This window comes from Thunnus albacares, chromosome 23, assembly GCF_914725855.1.
Source record: "Thunnus albacares chromosome 23, fThuAlb1.1, whole genome shotgun sequence".
Taxonomy (NCBI): Eukaryota; Metazoa; Chordata; class Actinopteri; order Scombriformes; family Scombridae; genus Thunnus; species Thunnus albacares.
Genome location: NC_058128.1, coordinates 22684252 through 22694900, shown reverse-complemented (window position 1 = coordinate 22694900; position 10649 = coordinate 22684252). Strand labels below are relative to the sequence as shown.

General features: G+C 38.8%; 2 protein-coding genes across 5 annotated transcripts in view; one reads left to right on the top strand and one right to left on the bottom strand.

The window, feature by feature from the left end:
* Window positions 1–1659: 1659 nt before the first annotated feature.
* nopchap1 (NOP protein chaperone 1) lies at window positions 1660–5387 on the bottom strand. Its single transcript, XM_044343266.1, has 4 exons — window positions 5188–5387; window positions 3597–3671; window positions 3331–3464; window positions 1660–3159 (listed from the first exon to the last, which is right to left on the bottom strand). Exons 1-4 carry the CDS (start codon window positions 5246–5248, stop codon window positions 2974–2976), a joined length of 456 nt encoding a protein of 151 aa, XP_044199201.1. The 5' UTR covers window positions 5249–5387; the 3' UTR covers window positions 1660–2973.
* Window positions 5388–5980: 593 nt separating this feature from the next.
* slc41a2b (solute carrier family 41 member 2b) overlaps window positions 5981–10649 on the top strand; it is a 43364-nt gene continuing 38695 nt past the window's right edge. The window contains exons 1-3 of one of the 4 annotated variants that reach the window (XM_044343264.1): window positions 5981–6116; window positions 7656–8241; window positions 9524–9631. In XM_044343264.1, coding sequence (XP_044199199.1) covers window positions 7699–8241; window positions 9524–9631 — 651 coding nt within the window. In that variant the 5' untranslated portion in view covers window positions 5981–6116; window positions 7656–7698. Of the gene's footprint in view, window positions 6127–7557; window positions 8242–9523; window positions 9632–10649 lie in introns of all 4 variants that reach the window. The other 3 variants (XM_044343262.1, XM_044343265.1, XM_044343263.1) reach the window with 3 other exon arrangements.

The window sequence follows — 10649 nt, the reverse complement described above, 5'->3', positions numbered from 1 at the left end:
TTTGTAACATTATCATTAGGATTAGTATAGATCGACTATTCGGAAAATAAAGTTAGAATAAACGTTATTTCATTTAAATGTCTTAAAGTTTTTGACAATACGTTTTCTTGTTGGTGAAAACTACACACCATTCAGTCACCTCTCTGACACATAAAGGGTAACAGATCTCACCTTTTTATTACAACAGAATCTGACTATTTTCTGAAATATTATGACTTGTTGCCTCTTACATTTTCAGCTTTTTTCTCCAAATTTCACGATTTTCTTTCATGTAATATTACAACTTTTAAATCGAAATCTTGCATACCTAGACGTATCCTCCTGACAGTGGCCCTTGACTCTGTCATATATCATACATACACTAACAGTTTAAATGCAAAATCTCAGAATACCTACAGTTGTGGGATTATTGTGCACATAGCTGACGCGCATCTCATCGCATTTTAACAGATAAATCATCGCTGGACATCGATACCAAGATGAGAAAATAAGATTTCCATTGTTAGTTGTTTTCTTTTCAAAGGAAACCATTCACAACACTTTGACCGTGGAGATTTAATCAAGAGATGGTTTGTGAATTGTGCACGACACCTAGCATCATAACTGTATAGACTGGTGTCAGAGTTTGAACTGAGCACTATAAAAATTATGTCGAAATCCTATTTTTTTTCTCTTCTTGTCAGATTTCATCAGACAAACTTCGACTAAGTGGTCGCGTTGCATCTGAATGATATAACACACAGGTACATGCTTGTTTTCTTAACCATTCCTCATCTGTTCTTCCAGGCAGTGGATGTTGTTGGCAGCCGGCGACACAGATTGTGACAGTGGTGCTGCTGTCCAACCTGTGCTGCATGCTCCTGGATTCTGTAGCACCTCAGGTTTATGGCAGGAGGAGCTGCCAGTGTTGCTGGTGTTACTGACAACCCTTCCTGAAAGCTGTCAGTAACTCCAGCATCACTACGGTCACAACGTAAATAAGCTTCCACGTCCAGGAACTCTTACATCTTCTTCTCCTGCATTTTGTAACTTTAAGATTATATGAGTCCATATTCAGCTTTTTATGATCAGTACTGCTGCTTGAAAGCTTTATACCACATTCTAGTGTTGCTGAATACTATCATCAGTTATCAGGGTTGAATTTCCTGTCATGTGATCCCTTGAGTTCTGGTAGAAGGATGATATCAGGGGGAAATGTTTGAATACCACTACGCAGAGCAAGTCAGACAACATATGTATGATTGTTCCTCTTTTTAAGGAATGGACTGACACACAGAGGAAGTGTAATGATGTCACATTGACATACCAGCTAATGGTATGCCATCAGTAGAGCTTAGTGTTGAATCAAAATACTTTCTTGGAACTGTACCAAAACCTGTGAAGTACCAGAGTTGGCACTGTTTATCTTGTTAACTTTTGTTTGTTTAAATGGTTCCTGATTTAAAGAAAAATAGATTTAATTTTAGGCTTTATTCTATCCAGGAAAATATATTTCTCAAAGTAGGTTACTGTAAAAGCTAGTTTTGGTATCTGTATTAAACTTGTGTGGGATCAGCAGTAGTACAAAAACATTCCCAGTGATACCCAGCATGAATCATCACACTGATGTCATGTTGTGTCATAGTGAGCACTATTCAGAGAACAAACAGGAATCTGGGCCGATATCTATGTTGTTTATTTACCTCTATACAGGAGTAGAACAACTAAAAAGAAAACAGGTTGGCAATAATGGACAGTTTTATCTCTGATGACTCGCATAAACAAAATCATTCATTTGTGCTTCTTTATATCTGGATGCACAGTAGCAATCATACTTCTTCTCTACAGACACATCTCACTCAAACATCAAATCACACAGGTGCCTCATGAGCAGCCGAAATATGATATAAAATGATACAGTGCCTGTAAAAAGTATTCATTCCCCTTCCCCCAAGCATTAAACCAAAGACACAGGATAGCACACACAGCGATCACTTTAAAACAACTTGAATGTCCTGCAGTGGTTGAATCACATCTCCAGATCTCAACACAACTGAAAATTTGTGGCTGTTTACTGGTGAACCTGTAGTATGTCTATATGTATTTATGTATGTATGTATGTATGTACAATTGCACCTAAATTCACAGACTGGAACTGCTGCAGCTACTAAACACTGACATACAGGAACTGAATACTTCTGAATCTTATGTTTTATTTTCGTGTCTTTTTCTGTTGATCAGAATCTAAAAAAATATTTTCTCGATTAATTGATCAGTCATTTGGTTTATAAAATGTCAGAAAATGGTGAGAACTGTTTCCCAAAAGCCAAGATTCAACCTAAAATGTCTTGTTTAGTCCCGACCAACAATCCACAAACCAAAGATATTCAGTTTACTGTCATACTGAGGACTAAAGAAAATAAAATATTCACATGTAATAAGCTGAAACAAGACAATTTTTAGCATTTCTTCTTTAAAATGACTCAAAATGATTAATTGATTTTCAAAATAGTTGGCGATAATCTTTTTGTTGATCGACTAATTGTTGCAGCTGGACCTGGATGTGCAGCAGAAGTAACAATCTTCTTATCTAGAGACACGTGTTACCATAGCAACCTCAAGTGTGCCTCACAAAAGGCCACATTCTGCTCTATTAAAACATGCATTTTCTGTGAAGAAGGTGATAAAAACAGAAGCCAAAAACAAGAGGATCCACACAGCGTTGTGGCCGAACACGCTACGTATAAATGAGAGGTCATAGCTTACAGATTGGATCTGTTCTGGCTCTGAAGGCACTTTTAAGAATATGACCTTTACGTGTACAAAATAATAATAACTGTTGTTCCCATAGGGATGAGGAAGGTCTGAATCTCTCCACACAGTAGCCTGATGTCCACCGTCTCTGTGAAGTAGGTTTAAAATCCCTTCAGTCCTGAGGCAGCTGGAAGTCATCTCCTCAGAGGGGCAAAGAAACCTGGTACACAGCTGACTCATCTACTCCGCCTGCTGGTCCAGAACCTGGATGTTGGCTTTCTTCTTGCCTTTGTGTCCAGGTAGTTTCAAGTTCTGCTCTGTGATCTTGCTCTCTTCATCAGAGTCCGATTCTTCCTCGGAGTCCGACGAATCCTCCTCGTCTTCGGAGTCGCTGTCTGACCCGCTGAGCTCCACCAGCGCTACGTCCTACAAGAGAATGACATCACCACTCAATCAAATCTTATAAGTTACAACAAATCAAAAGGACTCTTAACTCCTCAAAATGCCAAAGTTGGTATGTTTCATCTCTGGAATTGACTTTCTAGTTCAGCAGCTGGAGGCAGGAGAGCTCAAATGTACCAGCTGCCTGACACTCACCATCTCTATGACCCTCTCCGTCTCCTCCACGCTCTCTATGTCGAAGCGTCCAGCGGGGGATTCCTCCATCTGCTGCTTCAGCTTCTCGTTGGCCTCGGCCATCTGTGGGAGGAAACTCTGCAGCCGCTCCAACACTGATGTACAACAAAGCAAAGCACGCACCATGACTCCTCTAGCTCGTTTTTTATCTCTTAGATTTTGTGCAATTAAAATTTGTAAAAAGATCAAATGAATAGCAAGTCAGCATGCAGGCGGTTTAATCTCACCGCTGCTTCTCGGGACTCTCTCTGTCTGCAGGGATCTGCTGGCCTTCGGCTTGAGGAGAAGCTTCTCATTGAGACCTGGCAGCACAATTAACATGAATAAAATGACACTTTGCAACAATAAAATGCTCAGAAAGTCAAAAAAAAGTGATTTAAGATTGAAGTGTTAAGTCTGAAAATTCACAAGGAAGTTCGCTAACATTAAAGGGTCACATCAACTTTTCCAAACCAGTTTTTCATGACTGTGCTAATGTCAAGCATTTTACTGTTGGCTAGAAAAGAAATGTATTTTCCTTTAAATGCAAGAAAACTAACTCTGTAGCTGCACCCTGCCTAATAACAACTGTGCAAATATTCAACATCAATTACAAATTTCAGTCAGACTCATATTATGATGATGTGATGTTATCTGTTATTGTTACGCACATTTCTGCTGTCAAATTGAATCAATCTGAGCAAAATCATTAAAAATTAGTCATTAAAGTCTATGACACGCTGAAGAACTTGGTCTTAATCTGATTATTTTCCCAATAAATCCATTTTACATGTGATCTATAAAATGCCAGAAAACTGAAAATGTCCATCACAAGTTCCCAGAACTCATGGTTGTTTTTCACAACGTCTTGTTTTGTCTGTCATAGTCCAAAACCCAAAGATAATTAAGTTATTGTCATAGAAGAAAACCAGAAAATATTCACATTTGGGATTTGGAACCAGTGAAATTTTGACCATTTTTGCTTAAAATTGCAGATTCATTTTTTGTTAATCAACTAGTAGATTGCCTAGCTAATCGTTGCAGCTCTAACAGTGAACCTGAGGTGCAAAACACAACAACATTTCAGGAAACAACAACAAAACAGAAAAACACAACATTTCACAAAATGTCATTGTGTTTTGCACCTCAAGGCCACCGTACAGCTCTACACAATACACCTCTTTTAACATTAATTTGAGTATTCTAGTTGTGATTCTGCATACATTTGCCACATTTATGTTACAAAAGATCCTTATTATCATACTTATTATCACGATAATGATTTTAACCGTATCAGTAATCCCTAAATTTCTGCCTAAACAACATACATTTATTTCTTTAACCGTAATCACACTTAACATGAGACTGTTCAGGATTAGGCTATATCCAAACATTTTGCAGCCATAATGTCTGTAACTCTACTGTATGAAACTGCTTAATTCTAACATTTGTATTCGGTCTTAGTCACCTGTTATTACATTTCAATTATTTTCCCACAGCTTTGGGAATATTCTAGTTGTTTGTAACATTTCCAGACCTGGCACACACTTATACAAATGACAAAACTGTCCTCTGAATGAATGAGTTCATGTGGGAACCTCCAGGACAGAGAAAACCTTCATGACACTTTAATGTTGTAAGGAGCCTACATGGATACAGTGAAGTTTATGTAAGAATAACTATATAATACATATGGCGAAGTTCTTATTTCTTGAATAAGTAAAAACTCTGAGTTAGCTAACGTTAACTTTTCATATCATAGCGAATCACCAGCATTTTACATTGAAACTCTCCACATTTCTCTTCCAACACTTTAACAGCTAAGAAAAGCATCCAAACCTCCTCCGTTGCCACATGTCAGCAAAGCCTGTGAGCTCGTTTTCTTGATGTTTAACTCCATTTCAAAGGCGACACGATTATATTTGTATCGGCATCGACATGTGTGTTACTGGTGAGACTAACATCCGGGTGGAAGGTAGGAAAAGAAGTATTTTAGCTCTGCTTATAGCGCCCTCTGCTGTTTGGGAGGAACTCAGTGTCAGGTTGGCAGCAAACCAGACAATACCAGGATATGAACGTAGATAGGAGGTTATTGTTCAAACGCCCCACAATAACGGAATTTATCGCAAAATACGAACAATAAGGTTCATTTGGACAATACCAAATAAATTTGTACTATACGCCTGCGCACTACAATCAAAATACCTGTATAGCACTTTTTGTCCTAACTAGAATGAGTATCGGTGTAGTAAGAGGTCTCACTCTCACTTTCTTTGTTGTGTTTTTGAATTCCGTCAGAGTCGACTTTACACAGCTCATTGAGAAGCTATTACATTTTATATAAATATATATATTTCGCAAGTTGACAGCCGAAAATTGTATTTGGAGAAAGATGGCAAACCTGTTTCGATTAGAAAAACATCCTCTCCAAGAAAATGCAATGACGAAAATTAGGAATGATTCATCACGACTGTGGAAAAAAATCTGAGAATTTGTGTTGCATATGCTGATTTCTTTGTCAAAAGTGTCTTTGAGTTATATTACAATTAAATTACACCCGTGTTATGAGTTTAAGGAATCCGCTAGTGTGGTTACACCCACTTTTATTAAAACTACCGAGTGTCACATCTTTTATGCATAGACGATCTTCGGTGGCAGTGTTAGCTCTGACGCGTCTCTCTGGGAAGAAGACTCGCATCTTTTCTCCTGGATGAAACGTCTCCGTAGCGGAAAACGACGGTGAAGTTAGCTTTCGATTCACCAGAAAGGTAACTAATGGTAAAGAAAAAATACATAACATAACGAATACGCAGTTTGCTATTTTTTACACCCACTGGCGAAGTAACGCTGCCTGTATTCTCCCGGTTCACGCAGGGGCAAGTAGGGAGCCGTGTCTCCTGCTGTTTTGATTCCTGCATAGCTAGCTAACGTAGCACAGTTTTAGCTAACATAAACAAACACAAATAGGTTTCTTGACATTATCAAGTTTAGCAGGGAAACGTTATCTTCTTTAAACGGAGACCGAGAAAGATAGGTAGTTAATATGAAGGCCTGAACAGTGGTGTGTGAAGTGCTAATGGAAATGTGGACAAACTATGGTCTCTATACTGTTTTCTATCAACATAAGACAAACAACACCGGTATAAGCAACAACTATTATTGCTTCCGTTTTCTCCTTTGCACTCTGTCAATTATTTTAATGGTGTCCAGTGTTTTGGTGTCTGGACATGACTCACATTAAGAATTGAGTCAGCTTTAAGAGATGTGGTTAAAGTGAGAACAGATGGTAGTTGGGTTTGGTTAACCCCCAAATTTACATTTGTGTATGTTCTGTGATGACACACTATCTTTCCTGTTTTGCTTTTACTTTTACATTCAAACTAAGACCTATCACTGCCACACTGCTTCGCTTGCTCCTTTTGCGTTTCTAGTGTCTGACTGTCTTCACAACATCCAGGGAAATGCATTTTGGCTGACAGTAGTGTGAGATGTTGACAGCTGTACGTGTGTTTATGGGCTGAGGATGCCAACAAATTGTCCAGCACTGAATTGTGAACATGGAAAACTGTCTCTAAGATGTAAAAATAATGTTGGCCCTTTTGGCTTCAACTCATACAGCTCATTTTGTTAAAGATTCCCTCCAGGCATGTATTAAGACATATAAAACTATTCTGATTGGCACAATAATGTGTGTCAGATATGTTTTTCCACATTAAACGTATGATGACCACTTTTAAATCCTTAAAATGGCATCTACTCTACTCTACTTTTCTCATTAAAAATTCCAGAATCTATAAATATGCAAACATTTTTCACTTCAAAAGTTTAACTGCTGGACACAAGATGTCTCTTGATTTACTGTAAAGTCTATTCTCATTGTTTGTGCACTGTGGAGGCTTCAAGTTTCCACATCACACTTGTGTAAGTTGAATATTGGACCATGATGTCACAAATCATCCTTCACGTTTTTTAGTGAAAGTTTGGAATTTCTCTAAAAGCTGGTCTGTAATTCATTAAAAGAACAGCATTGCCAAATAAAAACCTTGTTTTTCTGGTTTCCAATTTAGGATGTTTTATTGACCCTTTATAGGAAGTGACTCATCTGTTACATCTCAGTGTAATATCATCTTAAATATTGCTTCAGGCTGTGTATTGCTCTTCCCCTGCCTATTCTCTCTTCTGTTTTCTTTCATTGTGTATTTTCTCTAGGCTGATGATGAGTCCCTGAGCCCGAGTTTTAACATGGATGGTGCACCTTAGCCAGCGTAAACCACATTTGCTGAGTATCTCTTTGACATCACCCGCAGACTGGATGACGGGAGATGAGACACTGCAGCCTTAGACCGCATCATGAGTATCCAGAGTCTGGGAGGAGCTATAGGGGACTCCCTGGGCTCTAGCCTGACAGTGCGTATGAGCGGAGCAGGTGGCGGGTGGAGTGCTCTCTCCCTGAAACCTGTTTCCTCCGGGCGGATCGCCTCTCTTTTCCAGACCATGGTGCCCACCGGGTATACCAAGCTACAAGAAGAGCGGCTGGCTATGGTGGACCTTGGAGCTAAACCCGAGGCCAGCTCGCTCCAGAACGGCTACAGACAAGAGACGTCTCACATAGAGGGCCGACGGCTCCTGGACAGGGCCTCTCGGTCCTCTGTGACTTTATCTGACTGTGGAGATGGAGGCTACTCTGAGACAGAGCCCATGTTGGCTGAGAGGAGGCTCTCCGGGGAGGAGGCTGACGAGGAGGAGGAAGAGGATGAGGAGGCAGGGCTGGGATCTGCTGTGCAGAATATGCCCAAGGAGTCGCCTCTGGCTATGGCATTGCAGATCCTCGTGCCTTTCCTGCTAGCTGGATTTGGAACAGTATCAGCTGGAATGGTGCTGGATATTGTGCAGGTAATCTGAGCTACAATACAGCTTTTATTCCAACAGCAGCCAGCATAGTGGAGCGCTCGAGTCAGGGTGGAATTAAAGGCTAATTCCAGTTTATTACATCTTGAGCTTTGATTTCATAGTTGTGGCCATCGTTTCTATGGGTTATAATGACTTTGCATTCAGCAATTACTGTATTGTGGGAAAGTGCAGTTTCTTTTTCACAAACAACAGTTTTGTTTACTCGGGGGGAGTTGCACACTAAAATCCATTATGTATATCCCTGAGGTCTAACAATAATGTTGAATGCATTTCCTTCCTCATAAAACATTTCCAAAGCCAATTAAAAGTTTGAATCCTGCATTGTTAACAAGTTTACTAGCTTGCAGTCTTCTTCTACCCTGCCTTTGCTGGCGCAGTGCTGTGTAGTGTGGTGCATTAAAGCCACCTGTAGATCTGTAGATCATTCATATGCACTTGCACATGACAGAAACTGCTCCATAGCACTACTAGAGGTAAAAAAAAAAAACTCCATAGGGTATCTTTAACTTTATGGATACATATGTTATTCTATGTTATTTTTATTTTTGTAGTATTTTTTTGAGACATTAGATAGCAAACTGCAGAGAAATGACAGGAAGTGAGGAGAGGGGTGTGTTTCTTTGAGGTCTAACAAACATTTTGAACGCACTTTTGTACTTAAAACTGTTGCAGAGTCAATTTTGAATATTCTAAGTAGTGCATCGTTTACATCCGTGTTTGCCAGCTTGCAATCTTTTTCTTCACTGCTTTTGGTGGAACATCGCTACATTTGTACATTATGGCTGAATAGCAGAATAGCATGAAACCATTGACAGGATGTGAGTCATGTTGCCTACATGTTGATTATCTAACCACCAACTTTACTTTAAAAAAAATAGGGCTGTGGCTGATAAGTTATTTCCTTATTGATTAGCCTGCTGATTATTTTTTCCATTTATTGCTTAGTCTATAAATTGTCATAATTTAATCGCCCAAAAATTCAAAATTGTAATTGATTAATTTCTAGTCAGATAACTGAGGTGTTAAACAGCTAGTGTGTGTGTAGTTTTTGCCCCGATCAGAATTTTCAGCTACAGTTTCAAACACTTCCGGTCTGTTAACACTGTTGAATTTGTTTCACAGGTTCACATGCAAATGAGGGATGTTCCTTATCTAAATCATAGTTTAGCATTTAAATTTGAATGCCAAACGAGGCCGTTTGGAAAGTAGAGTTACTAGAAGGTCAGAACAAGAGTTACAATAAATTTGAATGTGTCGTCTGCAGCACTGGGAGGCGTTCCAGTACATCACGGAGATCTTCATCCTGGTTCCCGCGCTGCTCGGCCTGAAGGGAAACCTGGAGATGACTCTGGCATCCAGGTTGTCCACAGCGGTGAGACACACACACACACACACACACACACACACACACACACACACACACACACACCATTTGTCAATAAAAGGTTGGAGCTCTATATGGGATGGAAATAGTGTGAAGAGCTGTCTTCCTGTATATTCTCATTAGGCAGTTTGTGTTAAGCCGCTTTAAAAAAGCTACACAGTCCGTTCCTGATGACTGGTTGTTCCCTTCTCTATTCTTTGTTTCTGTTTGTTTAATTTTCTTACACAACTTACTCTTCTTGTAATTAGATGGCTTGAGTCCAATATTCTGGTGCATTGACTGTTGTTTACATTGCCTGGTTGTTGTTTTTTTACGCTCCAGCTTAGTTTAAACCAAGCTACTTTCCCAGTCTGTAAATGCGGTACATCCCTAATGTCTTCTGCTCTGTCAGGTGAAATGAAGAAGAGAACAGAAGCTGCAGCTGTCTCCGCTTTGACTATCCCTCCTTCTTCTTCAAATTCAAGATACATATATATATATATATATATATATATATATATATATATATATATATATATATATATATATATATATATATATATATATATATATATATATATATATATGTGTATATATATATGTATGTATATATATATATATATATATATATATATATATATATATATATATATATATATATATGTATATGTATATATAAATATATATATATATATATATATATATATATATATATATATATATATGTATTAATATACTTTGGAAAGTTTCAAGTGAAAGTTATGTCGGAGCACTTGAATGGATTTTTGGTGTAAAAGCTTTGCGGATTAGGAATTAGCAGTGGAATTTGCTGATGTAGCAGAGTGAGGGGTGATTTCATGTAGAAGGATGTAGGACGGGCTGTAGCGGCCGGGACGTCTGAACAGTCAGGTGGCAAATTCACTTCAATCTCTCAGGGCACATTGTGTGAAAAGGGAAGAGCGGTGAGAAGAGGGCAGGTTTTCCCGTTAGTGTAAACAGAACCTGGAGCACACGCTGTACATTCGCT